Source organism: Salmo salar, chromosome 14, assembly GCF_965601325.2.
Source record: "Salmo salar chromosome 14, fSalSal1, whole genome shotgun sequence".
NCBI lineage: Eukaryota > Metazoa > Chordata > Actinopteri > Salmoniformes > Salmonidae > Salmo > Salmo salar.
In genome coordinates this window covers 14,063,175-14,086,518 of record NC_138304.1, presented here as the reverse complement: position 1 = coordinate 14,086,518, position 23,344 = coordinate 14,063,175, and the positions used below count along the sequence as shown (strand labels likewise).

The following is a 23,344-nucleotide window of genomic DNA, read 5'->3' as shown; positions in this document are numbered from 1 at the left end:
GGCTGCACTGACTTCAGGCAATGAGAGTGGCAGAACGGGCTCCAGCCCATGTTGGCACGAGCAGACCAGTCTATAAAGGGATTGTGTCGCTGGAGCCAAGAGAATCCCAATACAACGGGAACATGAGGAGACTTAATAAGCAGAAATTGGATTTGCTCGCTGTGGTTCCCTGACACACGTAGGTTGATGGGGTGGTATTGTGGGTGAACAGGCCTATAGAGTGCCCGTCCACCGCTCTAATGTCCATGGGAATGGAGAGGGGCTGAGTGGGAATTCCCAGCTCGGACGCCATGGTAGCGTCCATAAAGCTCTCATCGGCCCCAGAGTCGATGAGTACCCAGAGATTTGGGCTGGTTCCCGCACAGCAAGATGGCATGAATCAATTTTAGAATAAGGCTGTAACTTAACAAAATGTGGAAAAAGTCAAGGGGTCTGAATACTTTCCTAAGGCACTGTATACATGCCCCTGCGCCCCTATGGGCATGATGCTTCTGAGTAGCAGCGAGGACCTGCAGTGTTCAAGAAATGGCACTTTAAATAATGCCACTTTAATAATGTTTACATATCTTACATTAGTCATATCACGTTTATACTGTATTTTATACCATCTACTGCACCTTGCCTATGCCGCTCGGCCATCGCTCATCCATATACTTACAGTTGAAGTCGGAAGTTTACATATACACTTAGGTTGGAGTCATTAAAACTCGTTTTTCAACCACTTTCTTGTTAACAAACTATAGTTTTGGCAAGTCAGTTAGGACATCTACTTTGTGCATGACACAAGCAATTTTTCCAACAATTGTTAACAGACAGATTTTTCCACTTGTAATTCATTGTATCACAATTCCACTGGGTCAGAAGTTTACATACACTAAGTTGACTGTGCTTTTAAACAGCTTGTAAAATTCCAGAAAATGATGTCATGGCTTTAGAAGGTTCTGATAGGCTAATTGACATCATTTGAGTCAATTGAAGGTATACCTGTGGATGTATTTCAAGGCCTACCTTCAAACTCAGTGCCTCTTTGCTTGACATCATGGGAAAATCAAAATAAATCAGCCAAGACCTCAGAAAAAATATTGTAGACCTCCACAAGTCTGGTTCATCCTTGGGAGCAATTTCCAAATGCCTGAAGGTACCACGTTCATCTGTACAAACAATAGTACGCAAGTATAAACACCATGGGACCACGCAGCCGTCATTCCGCTCAGGAAGGAGACGCATTCTGTCTCCTAGAGATGAACGTACTTTGGTGCGAAAAGTGTGAATCAATCCCAGAACAACAGCAAAGGACCTTGTGAAGATGCTGGAGGAAATAGGTACAAAAGTATCTATATCCACAGTAAAACGAGTCCAATATCGACATAACCTGAAAGGCCGCTCAGCAAGGAAGAAGCCACTGCTCCAAAACCGCCATAAAAAAGCCAGACTACGGTTTGCAACTGCACATGGGGACAAAGATTGTACTTTTTGGAGAAATGTCCTCTGGTCTGATGTAACAAAAATAGAACTGTTTGGCCATAATGACCATCGTTATGTTTGGAGGAAAAAGGGGGAAGCTTGCAAGCCGAAGAACACCATCCCAACCGTGAAGCATGGGGGTGGCAGCATCATGTTGTGGGGATGCTTTGCTGCAGGAGGGACTGGTGCGCTTCACAAAATAGATGGCATCATGAGGGAGGAAAATTAAGTGGGTATATTGAAGCATCATCTCAAGATGTGGAAGGCTACCTGAAACGTTTGACCCAAGTTAAACAATTTAAAGGCAATGCTACCAAATACTAATTGAGTGTATGTAAACTTCTGACCCACTGGGAATGTGATGAAAGAAATAAAAGCTGAAAGAAATAATTCTCTCTACTATTATTCTGACATTTCACATTCTTAAAATAAAGTGGTGATCCTAACTGACCTAAGACAGGGAATTTTTACTAGAATTAAATGTCAGGAATTGTGAAAAACTGAGATTAAATGTATTTGGCTTAGGTGTATGTAAACTTCCGACTTCAACTGTACATGTACATATTCTCATTCACCCCTTTAGATTTGTGTGTATTAATTAGGTAGTTGTTGTAGAATTGTTAGATTACTTGTTAGATATTACTGCACTGTCGGAACTAGAAGCACAAGCATTTTGCTACACTCGCAATAGCATCTGCTAATCATGTGTATGTGACCAATAAAATTTGATTTGATTTGATTTTGTGTCGCCTGCTGAATTGAATTGTAAGGCGTTTCGCCGCAGAGAATCATCTGGCTCCTGTATCTGTGAGACACTGGGCTGGTCTGTTAGCTCACAGGGTCTCTTAGTGAATAGGTCTGAATACTTTCCGACGGCACTATATAGTATGCCCCTGTGCCCCTATGGGCATACTGTATGGTATGCCCCTGTGCCCCAATGCCCCTGTGCCCCTATGGGCATACTGTATAGTATGCTTACTTACTCATGTTCTTCTCATTTCTTCTTTTTATTTCTTGTGTGTTCTACTGTATGTCATTTTTAGTGCTACATTGATATTTATTACTGCATTGTTGGGGTTAGCTTGCAAGAAAGGCATTTCACTGTACTCGTGCATATGACATTAAAACTTGAAAACTTGATAATTACCTAATAAGTACTATTTTGTTTCTGTGTAATTGTTTGAAACAAGCACCACTATTTGGCAGCCGAAGTACTCACATTGTTACCACATCATTCGTAAACATCAAATTCGTAAATAGTGACCTGGTTCCAGATATTTGTGTTCTGTGTTGCAATGTTCGGTATCACAGTGACCATAGGAGGAGTTGGCAAGACAGCAAAGTCAGATATGGGATCAGGATAGGTAAATAGAGACTGAAACAGGACTGTAAATTAAAGGCAATATCTGACCCGCTAAAATCCTAATTCCCCTCATTCTCCATTTCTCCTCAGCTTGCTGCGTGGTGCAGAGCTGTTGGGAATGCACAAAGTGGTGAAACCACAGTACGGAGGCGGAACACGCAGGTTTTCCTGTGAGGAAGATAACATCTATGAGAACATAGAGAGCGAGTTGTGCTTTTTCACCTCACAGGTTTGTATCCGTTATGGGCATAATCTTCAAACATATTTAAACATCTCTGATATACACTTCATTTCCTAAAGTATTTGGGCACCTGCTCGTCAAACATCTCATTCCAAAATCATGGGCATTAATATGTAGTTGGTCCCCCCATTGCTACTATACTGCTCAAAAAAATAAAGGGAACACTTAAACAACACAATGTAACTCCAAGTCAATCACACTTCTGTGAAATCAAACTGTCCACTTAGGAAGCAACACTGATTGACAATAAATTTCACATGCTGTTGTGCAAATGGAATAGACAACAGGTGGAAATTATAAGCAATTAGCAAGACACCCCCAATAAAGGAATGGTTCTGCAGGTGGTAACCACAGACCACTTCTCAGTTCCTATGCTTCCTGGCTGATGTTTTGGTCACTTTTGAATGCTGGCGGTGCTTTCACTCTAGTGGTAGCATGAGACGGAGTCTACAACCCACACAAGTGGCTCAGGTAGTACAGCTCATCCAGGATGGCACATCAATGCGAGCTGTGGCAAGAAGGTTTGCTGTGTCTGTCAGCGTAGTGTCCAGAGCATGGAGGCGCTACCAGGAGACAGGCCAGTACATCAGGAGACGTGGAGGAGGCCGTAGGAGGGCAACAACCCAGCAGCAGGACCGCTACCTCCGCCTTTGTGCAAGGAGGAGCAGGAGGAGCACTGCCAGAGCCCTGCAAAATGACCTCCAGCAGGCCACAAATGTGCATGTGTCTGCTCAAACGGTCAGAAACAGACTCCATGAGGGTGGTATGAGGGCCCGACGTCCACAGGTGGGGGTTGTGCTTACAGCCCAACACCGTGCAGGACGTTTGGCATTTGCCAGAGAACACCAAGATTGGCAAATTCGCCACTGGCGCCCTGTGCTCTTCACAGATGAAAGCAGGTTCACACTGAGCACATGTGACAGACGCGACAGTCTGGAGACGCCGTGGAGAACGTTCTGCTGCCTGCAACATCCTCCAGCATGACCGGTTTGGCGGTGGGTCAGTCATGGTGTGGGGTGGCATTTCTTTGGGGGGCCGCACAGCCCTCCATGTGCTCGCCAGAGGTAGCCTGACTGCCATTAGGTACCAAGATGAGATCCTCAGACCCCTTGTGAGACCATATGCTGGTGCGGTTGGCCCTGGGTTCCTCCTAATGCAAGACAATGCTAGACCTCATGTGGCTGGAGTGTGTCAGCAGTTCCTGCAAGAGGAAGGCATTGATGCTATGGACTGGCCCGCCCGTTCCCCAGACCTGAATCCAATTGAGCACATCTGGGACATCATGTCTCGCTCCATCCACCAACGCCACGTTGCACCACAGACTGTCCAGGAGTTGGCGGATGCTTTAGTCCAAGTCTGGGAGGAGATCCCTCAGGAGACTATCCGCCACCTCATCAGGAGCATGCCCAGGCATTGTAGGGAGGTCATACAGGCACGTGGAGGCCACACACTACTGAGCCTCATTTTGACTTGTTTTAAGGACATTACATCAAAGTTGGATCAACCTGTAGTGTGGTTTTCCACTTTAATTTTGAGTGTGACTCCAAATCCAGACCTCCATGGGTTGATAAATTGGATTTCCATTGATTATTTTTGTGTGATTTTGTTGTCAGCACATTCAACTATGTAAAGAAAAAAGTATTTAATAAGATTATTTCATTCATTCAGATCTAGGATGTGTTATTTTAGTGTTCCCTTTATTTTTTTGAGCAGTGTATAACAGCCTACACTCTTCTGGGAAGGCTTTCCACTAGATGTGGAAACATTGCTGCAGGGACTTGCTTTCATTCAGCCAAAAGAGCATTAGTGAGGTCGGGCACTGATGTTGGGCGATTAGGCCTGGCTCGCAGTCGGCATTCCAATTCACCCCAAAGGTGTTTGATAGGGTTGAGGTCAGGGTTTTGTGCAGGCCAATCAAGTTCTTCCACACCGATCTCGACAAACCATTTCTGTATGGACCTCGCTTTGTGCACGGTGGCATTGTCATGCTGAAACAGGAAAGGGCCTTCCCCAAACTGTTGCCACAAAGTTGGAAGCACAGAATTGTCTAGAATGTTATTGGAGGCTGTAGTGTTAAGATTTCCCTTCACTGGAACTAAGGGGCCTAGCCCGAACCATGAAAAATAGCCCCAGACTATTATTCCTCTTTCACCAAACTTTACAGTTGGGACTATGCATTCGGGCAGGTAGCGTTCTCAGATTCGTCCGTCAGACCAGCAGATGGTGAAGCGTGATTCATCACTCCAGAGAACGCTTGTCCACTGCTCCAGAGTCCAATGGTGGCGAGCTTTACACCACTCCAGCCGACGCTTGGCATTGCACATGGTAATCTTAGGCTTGTGTGTGGCTGCTCAGCCATGGAAATCCATTTCATGAAGCTTCCGACAAACAGTTCTTGTGCTAACATTGCTTCCAGAGTCAGTTTGGAACTCGGTAGTGAGTGCTACAACCGAGGACAGATGATTTTTATGTGCTAGGCGCTTCAGCACTCGGCGGTCCGGTTCTGTGAGCTTGTCTGGCATACCTACCACTTCATTGTTGGTCCTAGATGTTTCCACTTCACAATAACAGCACATACAGTTGACCGGGGCAGATCTAGCAGGGCAGAAATTTGACAAACTGACTTGTTGGAAAGGTGGCATCCTATGACAATGCCACGTTGAAAGTCACTGAGCTCTTCAGTTAGGCCATTCTGCTGTCAATGTTTGTCTATGGAGATTGCATGGCTGTGTGCTTGATTGTATTCACCTGTCAGCAACGGGTGTGACTGAAATAGCCGAATCCACTAATTTGTAGGGGTGTCCACATACTTTTGCATATATAGTGTATGTGCTGTTGCTGACTTTTACCTTGTTCCCTTAATCTATGTGGTTGTTCCGCTCTTACCTTGTCTTTAGGAGCGTCAGAGTATCATCAAGTACTGGCTGGATAACCTACGTGCCAAACCAGGGGCGGTCCTTCACAACATCCACTTCCTGGAGGGACAACCAATCAGTAAACTGTTATTTTTGTATTTCATCAATCCCTTTCTCTACAGCATAACAACATATACAGTAAGACGGCTTCATTATTGACTGATAACTATGTTGATTGATCTCAAACGTTTAAATATGTTTGGAGAGTAGGGACATGAATAATGTATTCCTCTATTGCTCAGTTGGTAGAGTTTGTAACGTCAGGATAGGGAGTTAGATTCCTTGGACCACACATACATTAAAAAAAACATTTTTTTTTAAATATACGCATATGACCGTCAGTTGCAATGGATAAAATCATCTGATGAATGGTATTCACTTTTTATTATAGTTCCAGAGCTGGTGGCCAGAGGAGTAATCTGTCAAGTGTTTCCTCTACACGAGCAACGGATCCTCAGTCAGCTGATGACGTCATGGGTCCAAGCTGTCTGTGAGAGACAGCCTTTGGGTGAGCAGCACCTGTTGAGACAATACAGCATTACATATTGTTACAATTATCTGCACTACAAATGCAATATCAATGGAAAGATACACATTTCTTCAAATGATCATTCACTAGCTGAAGCCAATAACCCATTTTGTCTGTCTTTTGTCCATGTTGTTGGTCCATGTCTGTTGGTCCATGTCTGTTGGTCCATGTCTGTTGGTCCATGTCTGTTAGATGACGTCTGTGATTACTTTGGGGTGAAAATCGGAATGTACTTTGCCTGGCTGGGCTTCTACACCAACTCCATGCTGTACCCTGCAGTCGTTGGCTTCCTGATGTGGATCCTGGCAGAGGCTGACCAGGTAGATGATCCAGCATCACATGCCTCAATGGAGACCACACACTGGCCAATAAACCTGTCAATATACAGTAACTAATGTATCATACACAATGTAGTTCAGCCTACTACCTAATCTGCCAGTGACAGTGACATAGGAGTTGGCAAGATAGCACAAACAGATCGTGGACTAGGCTAAATGTAGCTAACATACACAATGGGATTTCACAGTTATACAATACAAATGACTCACCTGTTGTGGGAATATGTGAAGGTGTTTCTTTTCACAATCAATGCATAAAACAGCATGTAACAAAACATGGATGTGTTGGCCTATACTTCAAAACTGTATCACCCACCACAGCTCTTACTATCCCTGTGACATGGCAGGTAGCCTAGTAGTTCAATTCCCCAAGCCGACAAGGTGAAAAATCTGTCGATGTACCCTTGAGCAAGGCACTTTTCTCATCTAATTCGCTCTGGATAAGAACGTCTGCTAAATGACTTCAATGTAAAATGATACAGTCCATTGTTCTTTTGAGTTACTGTACAAAGGTCCCTATGATTTGTATGTATCTCATGTGGCTCACCCACTCGCCAACAGACCAGCCAGGACATCTGCTGTGTAGTGTTTGCCCTTTTCAACGTGGTGTGGGCGACGCTCTTCCTGGAGAGATGGAAGCGGAGAGAGGCCGAGCTGGCATACATGTGGGGAACACTGGACACACCTGCCGAGCCCCTTGAGGAGCCCCGTCGCCAGTTTCGGGTGAGTGTCCTATTATTGCATCCTATTAATTTCAGAGTTAGGCTGAGATTAATCTCTCGCGGACACATCTATGTAAACATAACTGGTACCGTAGAATCTGTCGGGAAGGAATGGGATGCGTGGGGTAATGAGCAGCAGTCACTGGTTATTTGGACATATCACGATTTCAAAGGTGTTAGAATCTTTCGAATTTTAGAAGGGGATGGAACATTCGGGGATGGAACGTGCAAAGAGAGAGGGTGGAGCTCCTCGTTCTGGTTCCGCTCCTTGTTCTAGCATCTCTTCATCTCTTCTCTTAAAATGTTTGGACCCAGAACTTGATCGAGCAGCGGACCAATTACGCAATACTTTAGTTCTGGAGATTAGTCCGAGATTCAATCTGAGGCGCGTTGTGGAGCCATTGACATTTAAAGGTACTTTCCGAATTGAGCCAACATCTGCTGTGGGAACATTGCATTTAAAAGACGTATTGTCGATAGCGCTCTACAACACACCTTAGATTGAATCCCAGCCTTAGAATACTACCAGTGCTTTTTGGTTCCTTCAGGACTATGGCCAGAGTACAAATTCCATCACCAGCCTCAAATAGCTTTTCCAGGGTTGTTCCAGGGCCAGAGTTTACAGGTCTACAGTGATAAGTAATATGAGCTCTAGGCTTGGAGAGTGTTGTGTGAATTCCAAGGGTTGGGACAGGGATACATGCCTCCTGAGATTTCTAAACGGGCAGTTGTCACTGTTGCTATCAGGCCCGGCTAGCTCAGTCGGTAGAGCATGAGACTCTTAATCTCAGGGTCGTGGGTTCGAGCCCCACGTTGGGCGTAAATATTTTAGCTGGTGTTCCTGATCTTCTCAACTACCATTGTGTCTTTGGGGGACACATGACTCCTGTGGTTTCTAAACAGGCCGTTGTCACTATTTCTATCAGGCCTGGCTAGCTCATGTGGTAGAGCGTGGGACTCTTCATCTCAGGGTTGTCGGTTTGAGCGCCACATGGTGTGGAAATATGTTAGATGCTTCTCAACTACTGGCTTATTTTTGGGGGACACATGCCTCCTGTGGCTTAAAAAGCAGCAGCTAGCTCAGTCAGTAGAGCATGAGACTCTTACTCTCAGCGTTGTGGGTTTGAGCCCCACGTTGGGCGCAAGTATTTTAGTTGGTGTTCGACTAAGCCTGCATCTCTGTGTGCAGGGTGTGAAGCGATGCAGTCCAATAACAGGCTGCGAGGAGTTATACTACCCACCCTGGAAGAGGACAATGTTCAGGTGGATGGTCAGCCTCCCCATCTGTCTTCTCTGTCTCTGCTTTGTCTTCTTAGCCATGCTTGTCTGTCTGGAGATGCAGGTAAGAGACAGGAAAGTCAACAGGAAATAGTCTCATCAGACATATTCCCAAAGTTATGATCATCAAACATGGTCTGGTATTGCAAAAAGGTTCAGGGCGGCAGCTTAATTCCCATTAATAATATGTATTGCTGACACGTTTAGAGGGGAGCTCCTTTCATCAAAGCACTTGGTAGTTTTAATGTCAGGTACGATTAGTGCATTTTTTTATATATAGATTTTTTTCTTTTAACGAGGCAAGTCAGTTAAGAACAAATTCTTATTTACAATGACAGCCTAGGAACAGTGGGTTAACTGCCTTGTTCAGGGGCAGAACGACAGATTTTTACCTTGTCAGCTCAGGAATTCAATCTAGCAACCTTTCAGTTACTGGCCCAACACTAACCACTAGGCTACCTGCCGCCCCATTTAAATACACTATCCCATTTAAATCACATGCAAGCCAATTACATTTTGAGAAGTAAGCACTTTTAAAATAAAAGAGAATGGCTACAGTGCTAATTAACCTGTCTTTCTGTAATTAAATATACCTATGTTGTGGTTTATCTCCTTTTTTTATAGGAGTTTGTGATGGAAATTAAGGAATTACCCAGTATCACAAGATTCATTCCTAAAATGTTGCTGGCCATCGTTGTGACTGTATGTGATGAGGTGTATAGGAAGATTGCCCATTGGCTCAATTATATGGGTAAGCTGTGCAGCTGAGATTCATTAACATCAGCACCAGGTGAGGAATGATTGGAACAGTGAGCACCCATCTCAGAATAGAAGTACGTGTCTAGGATGTCCATGTAATCTTATTCATTATGATATGCAAGGCAAAACTGATCCTAGATCAGCATTCTTAGTCTGAGATGCTTTAAGAATACTGGCTTTGATCTCTATAGATGGGTATACTACGATGCAAGCTAGATCTACAAAGGGTTTTCAAAAGATAGCCAGCTTCAGTTAGCTTTTCATCCGTATTACGACTGTGGACAATGGTGTAGTGGAGGCTATACGCAGGTATATGCCGTATACCCACTTTTTTTTCAGTCGGCATTGCATATACTAATTTCTTAATCCCCACTGATGTGTATCAAATTAGTGATGTGGAGGTACACGAAGTATAAATTAATAAGGCTGATGGAAAAGATCTGAATGTTTCGCTTAGAATTTTTATAAAATCGTATTTTTTCACATTTTAAGTGCAGCAATGTGCATATGGTGGTAGTGTAGGCCCTGCACGCAAATGTTCCAAAATGCAATTTGTAGGAAAACACCGTTCTAAAATGCTCACCGCAAGCAAGCGGTTTCATGGACAGAGATATCTGTTTGAATTTTAGAAAGGGGGAGATCTAAAGATGCAACAACTATCATGGGTTGCTAATACTGTGTGACTAGGATAATGCCTTTGGCTGCTAGACAATGAAAGAAAGTTGATTTGAAAACAAATAGAACAGGAGAGCAAATATGAGGAAGTGTTTAAAAAAATTGATCGGTTTTTGGCTTGGCTACTTTGAAACAAGGTAAGACATGCCTCACAATATGAAGTAAAAACGTCCATGTTTCAAACAATTAAGGAATAGGAAAAATATATTGGAGCAAATGATAGGCCTAACTGTCTTCTTGTAGATGGAAAGGCTTTCCCAAAAATCTTCTCAATTAAATGTTAACTAGGTATAAAGTAGCCTATGCCTACCTGGCAGAATAATATATTGATTATTTGCATCAATACAGTGGCCATTTGTTTTGCAAACTCCATCTCATGTGCGCTACTGAAACACCGCTAACCAAACATCAGTGCTAGGAGCCTGCACACTTGAATAAAAGGGTAACAACACAAAAAAATGTAAATGTCTCAGATTCTTCCCAGACATCAAAAGTGGTCACCTGATGTGGTTTAAGCATTGTTGTGGACTAGAACATAAAATGTGTTGTTTTTCTATGAATAAAAGTGTGACTTTGAGAGCGAAAAAAAATCTGAAACCTGTGAATTTCTGACTCAGTTGACAGCCTCATTTATCTATTTCAATAGTAGGCCTACTATTAGCCTACTTGCTCAATACAACTTGGGTTGGCTTGACTGTGAAACACCAATATGGGATTTATCATTTTAGATCATTCAGAGTACGTCACGGTTTCTCATAGAATTTTTCACACAAGGGCGCCTTTCCTTCACCGGGCGGGCCGTTTGGATTTTGTTTAGCAAAATTAGAGTATACCCACTTCTCCAGGCACCGCAACGCCACTGACGGTAGATATTGCTCGTCCACCTGCCACTAACTCTAGCAGACTTGTAACTGTGCGTGCATGTCGCACGTGGCTAGTCGAATGCCAAACTCTTCATTGAGGCCATGCTGAAACATCCATGGGCAATTCAGTGCCACATTTTCCTTTGTGCCGAAGTCAAAATTTAAGAAAAGTTATCTTGCAGATTTAGCAGGCTATGGTGTGAAATAGGCTTTTAGAAGTCCCGTCTTTATTTTATTACTTATTGTTAATGCTGTTTTTGTTGTGCTTATTAATGTGTGCTTTTTTCCCCATTCCTATCGATAAAATAATTTTTATTAAGTATTTTAACATGACTATTTCTTAACACACACAAAAACAATATTTAAATCAGTCCTTTTCCTCAAATGAAGATGCCGATGATGCAATCTTTGTCAAAGGGAGGAAATCTGTTTTAATTGGTCCTCAACTTGCAGCTCAGACATTTCATTCAGGATTAATAGAGTTAGCCCTGAGTTAGCCAGCCCTGGAGCAGGTTAGTTCTGAAGGAATCGTTGCCATATAAATGTACCTGTCTAAAATGTGAGCCACTTTCGTAGTACCGGTTATCCCGAGTTGAACTCAAAAATTGACCAAAGTTACCTCGCTAACTCCTCAAACCAGGTACGTAGTGTTGTACAAAGTGATCACACAGGTTTGTTCAGTAATCAGTATCAAATGGAGCAATGTCTTTTGATGATTGGTATTATTTTCTTACAGAGAACTACAGACTTCAGAGTGCCTATGAGAATAATCTCATCATTAAAATGGTTTTTGTAAGTTAGATATTTCTTATTTTTTTATTTAGACCATACTAACCACTGTTATTCACAGGGGTGTATTATTGACTAACACTTTTGTATATATGTTTATAAATGGCATGTCTGATTTAAAGTCCTTCTCTTCATTTTGCAGTTTGAGTTTATCAATTCTTACCTTAGCCTTTTCTACATCGGATTCTACCTCAAGGACATGGAGCGACTGAAGGAGGTAAAATCTGTCAATTAGATTCGGATAATGGAAAACATGATTGAACAAAATTATTTTCCCCAAAGAATAGCAACTGAATATCTCACACTGTCTCCTCACAGACGCTAGCCACTCTCCTGATCTTCCGCCAGTTCCTCCAGAACATCAAGGAAGTGCTCCAGCCTTATCTGTACGAGCATCACAAACTAGGAGTATTTACCCCCAAGGTCGTGTGGGAGATTCTCCAGGCCATAGTGCTCAAGTACAGCCGCCTGGCTCTAGGAAAGGCCCAGGCTTCATGGACTATCCAGTCCCTGCTAAGCCCCAAAGGCCCTGCCACACTTCCTGGACAGACAGAACAGAAGAAGAGAGGAGATCTAAAAGCTGGCTATAGGTTTACAGAGGCAGAGTGGGACATAAATTACACACTGAAGCAACGGAAGATTAGCTTCAATGAGAAGGTGCATGTTGCCAGGGACATTGCCTTGGCGACCCAGCCAGAGGACAGCTTCTTGGAGGACAGTCCCACGTTGGTGGAGGAGGGCATGGATCCTTCCAGCATCTTTGAGATTGTCACTGACATTGACACTTATGAGTCCTCTGAGACCAAGGAGACTAGTGTCTCCCCACCAAATGGCTATGACACGCTAGTATGTCAGAGATGGAAGAGTCCAATCCCAGACAAAGAGGCAACAAAGTCCTGGATTGAACCGCCTGATGAGCCCAAGTCTGTCATTCTCAGCCAAGCAGAGGTTGAGAGCTGCATGCAGACATATGAGGTGTGTCTTAGTCATCAGATCTGTTGTTATGAACTTGACCTGCTGTCGGTTTATATTGGACACGAGTTTAGTTTAATTTAATGGACTTGGACAGTATTTCTGGCTAGTGTTAGTAGCTGGTGCATGCAGCAGTACATTGAAATTTAAAGTAAAAAGTGATTTGAAACACAAATGCTATTCTATGTGACTTTGTGACTGTGACTTTAACCTCTAACCTTTGACCTCTGACCCAACAGGACACCCTGCAGGACTACCAGGAGATGTTCATCCAGTTTGGCTACGTGGTGCTCTTCTCCTCCGCCTTCCCGCTGGCTGCCATGTGGGCCCTCATCAACAACATCATCGAAATCCGGAGTGACGCCTTGAAGCTCTGCACAGGCCTGCAGAGGCCCTTTGGCCAGAGGGTGGAGAGCATTGGACAGTGGCAGGTCATTGGTCGCTCACATCTGAGCCCGTATTGAAAATATGTTTCACAGTAGGAGTGTTGATCTAGAATCAGGTCCCCCTTGTTCATATAATCCTATTCATTATGATCTAAATGGCAAAAATCATCCTAGGTCAGCACTCCTACTCTCCAATATGAGTTTATCCTGGAATAACCCAGGACATAGAGTATATTCACATAATTTAGACATACAGTATATAGACGTACACTGAGTGTACAAAACATTAAGAACACCTTCCAAATATTGAGTTGCACCCTCTCTGAACAGCCTCAATTAATCTGTGCATGGACTCTACAAGGTGTCGAAAGCATTCCACAGGGATGCTGGCCCAAGTTGACTCCAATGCTTCCCACAGTTGTGTCAAGTTGGCTGGTGGACAGTTGAGTGTGAAAAATCCAGCAGCGTTGCAGTTCTTGACACAAACATGTGCGCCTGGCACCAACTACCGTACCCCGTTCAAAGGCACTTTTTTTTCCTTTTGTGTTGCCTTTCACCCTCTGAATAGCACACAGTATATAGATTTACACTGAGTGTATTGATGTCACTTGTTAAATCCACTTCAATCAGTGTAGATGAACGGGAGGAGACAACAGGTTAAAGAAGGATTTTTAAGCCTTGAGACAAAAGGAAAAAAGTGCCTTTGAACGGGGTACGGTAGTTGGTGCCAGGCGCACATGTTTGTGTCAAGAACTCCAACGCTGCTGGATTTTTCACACTCAACTGTCCACCAGCCAACTTGACACAACTGTGGGAAGCATTGGAGTCAACTTGGGCCAGCATCCCTGTGGAGTCATTGGACTCTATGTAAACTGGAATCTTCTGGGATATGTTCCGGTCAGCCTCAGAGAACAACATCGATCTATACGCTGACTCGTGAGTGAGTTTATAAAGAAGTGCATTGGAGATGTTGTACCCACTGTGACTATTGAAACCTACTCTAACCAGAAACCATGGATGGATGGCGGCATTCATGCAAACCACCGCATTTAACCATTGAAAGAGGTCTGGGAATATGGCTGAATATAAACAGTATAGTTATTCCCTCCGCAAGGCAATCAAACAAGTGAAATGCCAGTACAGGGAGAAATTGGAGTCGCAATTCAACGGCTCAGACACAAGACATATGTGACAGGGTTTACAGGAAACCACGGACAACAGAAAAAGACCAGCCACGTCACGGACACCAACGTCACACTTCCAGACAAACTAAACAACTTCTTTGCCAGCTTTGAGGATAATAAAGTGCCACCGTCACGGCCCGCTAACAAGGACTGCGCCCACCCCTTCTCCTTCTCCATGGCTGATGTGAGTAAAACATTTAAACATGTTAACCCTCGCAAGGCTGCTGGCCCAGACGGCATCCATAGCGGTGTCCTCGGAGCATGCGCAGACCAGCTGGCTGGTGTGTTTACAGACATATTCAATCACTCACTATCCCAGTCTGCTGTCCCCACATGCTTCAAGATGGCCACCATTGTTCCTGTACCAAAGAAGGCAAAGATAACTGAACTAAATGACTACCGCCACGTAGCACTCACTTTTGTCATCATGAAGTGCTTTGTGAGACTAGTCAAGGATCACATCACCTCCACCTTACCGGACACCCTTGACCCACTTCAGTTTACATACCGCCCCAACAGGTCCATAGACGTTGCAATCGCCATCACACTGCACACTGCCCTATCCCATCTGGACAAGAGGAATACCTATGTAAGAATGCTGTTCATTGACTACAGCTCAGCATTCAACACCATAGTACCCTCCAAGTTCATCATCAAGCTGGAGGCCCTGGGTCTCAACCCCGCCCTGTGCAATTGGGTCCTGGACTTTCTGACACACCGCCCCCAGGTGGTGAAGGTAGGAAACAACATCTCCATTTCGCTGACCCTCAACACTGGGGCCCCACAAGGGTGCGTGCTCAGCCCCCTCCTGTACTCCCTGTTCACCCACGACTGCGTGGCCATGCATGCCTCCAACTCAATCATCAAGTTTGCAGACGACACAACAGTAGTGGGCTTGATGACCAACAACGACGAGACAGCCTACAGGGAGGAGGTGAGGACACTCGGAGTGTGATGTCAGGAAAACAACCTCTCACTCAACGTCAGCAAAACAAAGGAGATGATCATGGACTTCAGGAAACAGCAGAGGGAGCACCCCTCTATCCACATCGAAGGTACTGCACTTCGAGAAGGTGGAAAGTTTTAGTTCCTTGGCGTACACATCACAAACTGAAATGGTCCACCCACACAGACAGTGTGGTGAAAAAGGCACATCAGCACCTCTTCAACCTCAGGAGGCTTGGCTTGTCACCCAAAACCTTGACAAACTTTTACAGATGCACAATCGAGAGCATCCTGTCGGGCTGTATCACGCAACTGCACCGCCCTCAACCGCAAGGCTCTCCAGAGGGTGGTGCGGTCTGCACAACACATCACCGGGGGCAAACTACCTGCACTCCATGACACCTACAGCACCCGATGTCACAGGAAGGCCAAAAAGATAATCAAGGTCAACAACCACCCGAGCCACTGCCTGTTCCCACCGCTACCATCCAGAAGGCGAGGTCAGTACAGGTGCATCAAAGCTGGGACCGAGAGACTTAAAAACAACTTCTAACTCAAGGCCATTAGACTGCTAATCAGCCATCACTAACTCAGAGAGGCTGCTGCCTACATTGAGACCCAATCACTGGCCACTTTAATAAATGGATCATTAGTCACTTTAAACAATGCCACTTTAAATAATGCCACTTTAATAATGTTTACATATCTTACATTACTCATATCATATGTATATACTGTAATTATACCATCTATTGCACCTTGCCTATGCCGCTCGGCCATCGCTCATCCATATATTTATATGTACATATTCTCATTCACCCCTTTAGATTTGTGTGTATTAGGTAGTTGTTGGGAAATTGTTAGATCACTTGTTAGATATTACTGCACTGTCGGAACTAGAAGCACAAGCATTTCATTACACTCGCATTAACATCTGCCAACCATGTGTATGTGACCAATAACATTTTATTTGATTTGAATAAGGGATCATAGCTTTCATCTGGATTCACCTGGTCAGTCTATATCTTGGAAAGAACAGGTGTTCATAATGTTTTGTGCACTCAGTGTATATTTACCCCACCTGCAATTAAGCTCATAGAACCATTTTAGAATCAGGCATTTCAAGCATCTCTGCAAAAAAGCATGCTAACAGTTATTTATTTCATAAAGTTATTTTTCCTCAGAGATTTCACTCTCTCTGTGTGCAGACAGCAATGGAGGCCATGGGCTTGATAGCCATTATGGTGAACTGTTATCTCATTGGCCAGTGTGGTCAGCTGCAGCGTCTCTTCCCCTGGCTGAGCCCTGAGATGGTCATCATCTCCATCGTGGTACTGGAGGTAAAACGCAGCCAGCCATTTTGTCTTCACTCTGTGACACCTAGTAGATCGATGCCACAACTACAGACAACAATCGTAGAAATTGTGGTACTTTTTATATACTACCTTTATCAAAACCAAGGACACTGTACATAAATCCACAAAGATTACAGAATATAAAACAATGGAGCATAGCAAAAAAAGAAGGAGGAGGTGTTGTCTTTAAACACAAGTGAATAGCCTTCACTCAAAGATGACATCTTGTTTTGAATATCAATTGCAGCATTGTACAAGAAGTTAGATCCACATTGTGCTGTCTTCAAAATTAAAAAGGAAAGGACAGGTAATTGAGAAAAACTATTGCTAAAATGTTTGTGCCCAATGTGCGTCTCAAACCCACAACCCTGAGAGTAAGCGTCTCATGCTTTATTGGCTGATCTAGCCGGGCTTGAGAAGAGCAAGCAGCTCCCTCTACACACCACACACAGCATTGCAACATCACACATACTCTATCCGCTCTGATATAGGTTAAGATCACATTATTCATCAATTGTACACAAGGTCTAACCGAAATTTGACTTCCGCTTTATCCCAAACCCTCCGGAAGACGCACGTACATTTATAGGTTAGAGAGGTTGGAGCAGGGGGCTGCCACATTGGATGCCCGCAGAGCAGTTGTTGTGGGGGGGGGGGGTTAAGTGCCTTGCTCAAGGGCACAACGGCAGGCAATGGCATCTAGGATTTGATACCAGCAATCTATACTTTTCTGTGTTCTCATGTCAGTGTTTGTTTCCTTTCTTGTTTTGGGATATACAGCATTTTGCCATCCTCCTCAAATACGTCATCCATGTGGCCATCCCTGATATTCCTGGATGGGTCGCAGATGAGATGGCCAAACTAGAGTACCGTCGAAGGGAGGCTTTCAAGGTACAGTTGCATAGCTCTAAAAATCTTTTGGTTAAATCCACAGAGCAAGCTGTACTTTGCATCTCACCCTTGTCAATCACTATCATCCTCCAAGTTTGTGTCCTTTTGGTGGATTTTCTTTGCATTTTCTGATACATATAGCCACTGTAGGGAATCCTTTTGTACTGACAAAAGTATGTATGACACTTCATTTGAACCCTCTGGTAACGTTGGCCTTCATAATAACATAATGCTGTCATAATGTCATTACATAACATATTTCATACAGTCATGAAAGCTGATGTCAGCATATGGCATCTAACTTTACACAGTCATGAAACAAATCAAAGATGGTCACAAGCTAGGTTTCCATCCAATTGGTGACAGATTTGCATGTATTCTAGAATCTGCAAATTTCCCCACCAGTGGTATGTTTCCACCAAAAAAAAACTGTGCGTGATGATGTAGTGCACACAAAATTTACTTTTTCATGTAAGTTTACAGTACCAGTCAAAAGTTGACACTCCTACTCATTCCAGGGTTTTTCTTTATTTTTACAATTGTCAACATGGTAGAATAATAGTGAAGACATCAACACTATGAAATAACACATATGGAATCATGTAGTAACCAAAAAAGTCAAATGAAAAATAAAAATATATTTTATATTTGAGATTCTTCAAAGTAGCCACCCTTTGCCTTGATGACAACTTTGCACACTCTTGGCATTGGTCACCTGGAATGCATTTCAATTAACAGTTGTACCTTGTTAAAAGTTAATTTGTGGAATTTATTTTCTTAATATGTTTGAGCCAATCAGTTTTGTTGTGACAAGGTAGGGTTGGTGTACAGAAGATATCCCTATTTAGTAAAAGACCAAGTCCATATTATGGCAAGAACAGGTCAAATAAGCCAAGAGAAACAACAGTCCATCATTACTTTAAGACATGAAGGTCAGTCAATCCAGAAAATGTCAAGAACCTTCACAGTTTCTTCAAGTGTAGTCGTAAAAACGATCAAGCACTATGATGAAACTGGCTCTCATGAGGAATGCCACAGGAAAGGAAGACCCAGAGTTACCTCTACTGCAGAGGTTAAGTTCATTAGAGTTTCCAGCCTCAGAAATCGTAAATTAACTGCACCTCACATTGCAGCCCAAATAAATGCTTCACAGAGTTCATGTAACAGACACATCTCAACATCAATTGTTCAGAGGAGACTGCGTGAATCAGGCCTTCATGGTCGAATTGCTGCAAAGAAACCACTACTTAAGGGCACCAATAAGAAGAAGAGACTTGCTTAGGCCAAGAAACATGAGCAGTGGACATTAGAACGGTAAAAATCTGTCCTTTGGTCTGATGATTCCAAATTTGAGAATTTTGCTTCCAACCGCCACGTCTTTGTGAGACGCAGGGTAGGTGAACGGATGATCTCCGCATGTGTGGTTCCCACCGTGAAGCATGGAGGGGGAGGTGTGATGGTGAGGGGGTGCTTTGCTGGTGACACTGTCTGTGATTTATTTAGAATTCAAGGCACTCTTATCCAGCATGGCTACCACAGCATTATGCAGCGATATGCCATCCCATCTGGTTTGCACTTAGTGGGACTATCATTTGTTTTTCAACAGGACAAGGACCCAAAACACACCCCCAGGATGTGTAAGGGCTATTTGACCAAGAAGGAGAGTGATGGAGTGCTGCATCAAATGACCTGACCTCCACAGTCACCCGACCTCAACCCAATTGAGATGGTTTGGGATGAGTTGGACTGCAGATTGAAGGAAAAGCAGCCAACAAGTGCTCAGCGTATGTGGGAACTCCTTCAAGACTATTGGAAAAGCATTCCAGGTGACTACCTCATGAAGCTGGTTAATAAAATCCCTTGTGGTAGGCTATGTTATCACATGCAGTCATAAGGAAGCATTCTGCGACAGGGACAGGAGTGGCAACAAATAATTGTGTTTTGTACAGTTAACTGTACAAAACAGCACTACAAGACAAGTTGCCATGCTGCTCTTTTGAGAATTTAGTTGATCAAATTTGATCAGCGGAGAACGAACGCTCTACTCTTACATGCTGACCAGACCGCTCACGCGCATGTTGATTTTGTCCACCTACACCAGACACGATCAGGACACGCAGGTTGAAATATCAAACCGAACTCTGAACCAACTATATTAATTTGGGGACAGGTCGAAAAGCATTAAATATGAATGGTAATTTAGCTAGCTAGCTTTCTGTTGCTAGCTAATTTGTCCTGGGATATAAACATTAGGGTGTTATTTTACCTGAAATGCACAAGGTCCTTTTTTTCCTGGATATTTGTAGAATTTTGACCCATTTTGAGTCAAAATTGTGTGTTTTCTACTCCGACAGTTAATCCACAGAAAAAATGGGACATTTTGTTAGTTTCTAATAATCTCTCCTACTTCAGTCTTCTTCTGTGGACTTTATATGACGGTTGGCAACCAACTTTAAGGTGCATTGCGACCACCAACTGGACTAGAGTATGGACCTCAGTTCAGCTTTCAATCACCCACGTGGGTATATGCTCCTAAAACCAATGAGGAGTTGGTAGAGGCAGGACTTGCAGCGAGGCGGGACTTGCAGCGGGTCAAGCGTCAAAAATAGAACCAAGTTATATTGTAGCACCTGGCTATGCAGACGCTCGTGAGCAGTTTGGATGAAATGATTGAATGACATGTATGTGTACATTTATTTTGCAGTGCTCGCATGCGTAATGAGAGTGGTGTGGTCAGCATGTTATGGTGACATTTTCACGCACCACTGACGTTTGTCCAAAGACCCGCCGAAATTCAAAGTTTGAAGTAGGAAAAAAAGTGGACTAAACGGTGAATGATATCCAAGGCCTAAGAAGAAGACTTTCTTGGGCTGTTGTGTTTTTGAAGGAAGACATGGCTGGAGTTTCGGCGTGGAAGAGTGAGTCGGAAATGGCAGCGAGTAGTGCCGACCTAACAAACTGTAGTGTAGCCTAATAACTGTTTCCCGAGTCGTAGTGGGAGGACCACATACCATATCATCGGGTGTCTCCAAATGTACGATGATGTGATGGTTATTATATCAATATTTGCATATCAAGGCATTTCCACCGCCATTTCCAGCATAATGCATTTTACCGACACAAAAAGATCCCATCATTTCGAATGAACAAATGATCTGTCGGCATTTAGAAAATTACACTGAAACTTATGATATATGACTTTACTCGCATAAAAACTGTGGATGGGAACGTGGTTACAGATAGTGTTGCTTGCCAATTCTGCTTTCTTTCTGCCACATATTATACATACAGTATTACCTTGTTCATATGCAGAAGCACGAGCGTCAGGCCCAGCAGCACTCCCAGCAGCAGCTGAGGAGGCAGCTTGAGGAGGAGGAGCTGCAGCGTCAGGTGGAGCTCCAGGCCAAGGCCCAGAAGGAAAGCGAGTACCACAAGGCTGACAACCAGCATCACCATGAGAAGACCCAGTGGAAGCCTGTGGACAAGCCCAAGAGACCCAGCTCTCTGCTGGGCAACAGCAATGTAATGAAGCTCAAGCAGATCTTCCCCCAGCAGGGGAAGTTCTCCTCGGGCACGGCCCTCTCCCCTCAGTCCCTAACCGGGGGAGAAGCCAAACTAGCAGGCTTCCTCAGCTTCAAGTTCCGGAAGTCTCCGGAGTTGAAGAAGGAGCCGTTGTCGGTAACACCAGCACCGGGGACTGTGGTGACGGCTGCATCCATGAACCAGGAGAGGTCCCAGTCCCCCAACAGGACCTTCAGCCCAGGGAAGATGTTCAGCTTTAGCAGATCAGAGGGGGCAGTGGTGTGTGTGAACGGGCCTCAGCCGTCCAAACCAGGCGATGCTACCCCCCAAACGACTCCTAACAGTCAGCCCACCAGGCAGGACCTGAATACAACTCCCTCAGGTGAGTTGTTACCCTCGTCTGAGAGCGAGAGGGGAGAAACAAGACAATCTAACGATACTGTCACTTCTGGCTCAAAGTGTTAGTCAATCATCATGGCAATATGTAAAATGTAAGAAAGGGATGCAAAGAACAATAACTTAATTCTTGTCAACATGGTTTAGGTCATACTGAATAAACTAAATAAGCTAAGATGTAATGTAAGGTCAGAATGTAAGGTCACGTTTTGGGTTCATTCTCCACCATCCAAATGATATGACAGTAAATATAGGCTATATCTGTTCTATATACTGACACCCTAAGTGGATACTATGTACAAATTGTAACAGTTTACCCCCTTGAATGAGGCCCGCCCTAGTACCATAACTAAATGCAGTTATAAGACTGCATGACTTGTGGTTCTGATCATCATGAAGCAATTCTGTAAGATCTGGATGGCAGTTTATTCCATCCCATATTTTGTCTTTCCATTCATCAGATTTGATGTGTAAAAAGCATGGCGAAACATCTGCATGCCTGAAATAAATGTCTTATTAAGCACCTTATTAGCCAAAGACAACTTCTATTCCTGCAATAGTACAGAATGAGTACATTCACTGTGACTGACAGATATTCTATTTTTCTCTTTTTCTTTGTTTTTCTATTAATTATTTTATTACATGAAATAGTGAATGTACCTCAATGATGCAAAACACACTCCAATAAACTTCATGAGACCAGAGGAATTGTAATGCATCACGTTTTGAACACATTCTACCACACCAAGGATGATAACTATGATATAAAATAGAATACACTATATATGGAATATATATATATATACAAAGTATGTGGACACAGCCATGCAATCTCCATTGACAAACATTGTCAGTAAAATGGCCTTACTAAAGAGCACTATCATAGGATGCCACCTTTCCAACTAGTCAGTTTATCAAATTTCTGCCCTGGTCAACTGTACGTGCTTTTATTGTGGAACTGTGAAGTGCAACAAGTGGAAACATCTAGGAGCAACAAAAGCTCAGCTGCGAAGTGGTAGGCCACACAAGCTCACAGAATGGGACCGCTGAGTGCTGAAGCGCTTAGCGCATAAAAATCGTCTGTCCTTGGTTGCAAAACAAACTACCGAGTTCCAAACTGCCTCTGTAAGCAACGTCAGCACTATAACGGTTAGTTGGGAGCTTCATGAAATGGGTTTCCATGGCCGAGCAGCCGCACACAAGTCTAAGATCACCATGAGCAATGCCATGTGTCGGATTGAATGGTGTAAAGCTCACCGCCATTGTGGCAACAGTTTGGGGAATGACCTTTCCTGTTTCAGCATGACAATGCCCCGTGCACAAAGCGAGGTCCATACAGAAATTGTTTGTTGAGAGCGGTGTGTAAGAACTTGACTGGCCTGCACAGAGCCCTGACCTCAACCACATCGAACACCTCTGGGATGAATTGGAACACCAACTGCGAGCCAGGCCTAATCGCCCAACATCAGTGCCCGACCTCACTAATGCGCTTGTGGCTGAATGGAAGCAAGTCTCCGCAGCAATGTTCCAACATTTACCGGAAAGGCTTCCCAGAAGAGTGGAGGCTGTTATAGCAGCAAAGGGGGCGACCAACTCCATATTAATGCCCAAGACTTTGGAATGAGATTTTAGATGAGCAGGTGTCCACATACTTTGATCATGTAGTGTAGCTTAAAGTCTGGGTAGGAGGCAAGGCAATGGATATGTCTGCAAGAACACGAGGGTAGCCTGATGACCTTTTATTGAATAGATTGTGT

At 43.8% G+C, this 23,344-nt stretch overlaps 1 protein-coding gene and 1 non-coding gene across 2 annotated transcripts in view; both read left to right on the top strand.

The window, feature by feature from the left end:
• The window catches only part of LOC106569005 (anoctamin-8-like), a 30,820-nt gene extending 8,468 nt beyond the window's left edge, over window positions 1-22,352 (top strand). Inside the window, exons 4-17 of the mRNA XM_045693913.2 lie at window positions 2,918-3,056; window positions 5,966-6,062; window positions 6,375-6,491; window positions 6,705-6,832; window positions 7,412-7,573; window positions 8,762-8,914; window positions 9,475-9,601; window positions 11,884-11,939; window positions 12,079-12,153; window positions 12,255-12,911; window positions 13,148-13,339; window positions 16,632-16,763; window positions 17,559-17,669; window positions 20,982-22,352. Coding sequence (XP_045549869.2) covers window positions 2,918-3,056; window positions 5,966-6,062; window positions 6,375-6,491; window positions 6,705-6,832; window positions 7,412-7,573; window positions 8,762-8,914; window positions 9,475-9,601; window positions 11,884-11,939; window positions 12,079-12,153; window positions 12,255-12,911; window positions 13,148-13,339; window positions 16,632-16,763; window positions 17,559-17,669; window positions 20,982-21,656 — 2,821 coding nt within the window. The 3' untranslated portion in view covers window positions 21,657-22,352. The remainder of the gene's footprint in view (window positions 1-2,917; window positions 3,057-5,965; window positions 6,063-6,374; window positions 6,492-6,704; window positions 6,833-7,411; window positions 7,574-8,761; window positions 8,915-9,474; window positions 9,602-11,883; window positions 11,940-12,078; window positions 12,154-12,254; window positions 12,912-13,147; window positions 13,340-16,631; window positions 16,764-17,558; window positions 17,670-20,981) is intronic.
• On the top strand, window positions 8,320-8,392 carry trnak-cuu (transfer RNA lysine (anticodon CUU)). Its single transcript has one exon. It is a non-coding gene; the product is annotated as a tRNA-Lys (tRNA).
• Window positions 22,353-23,344: the final 992 nt, after the last annotated feature.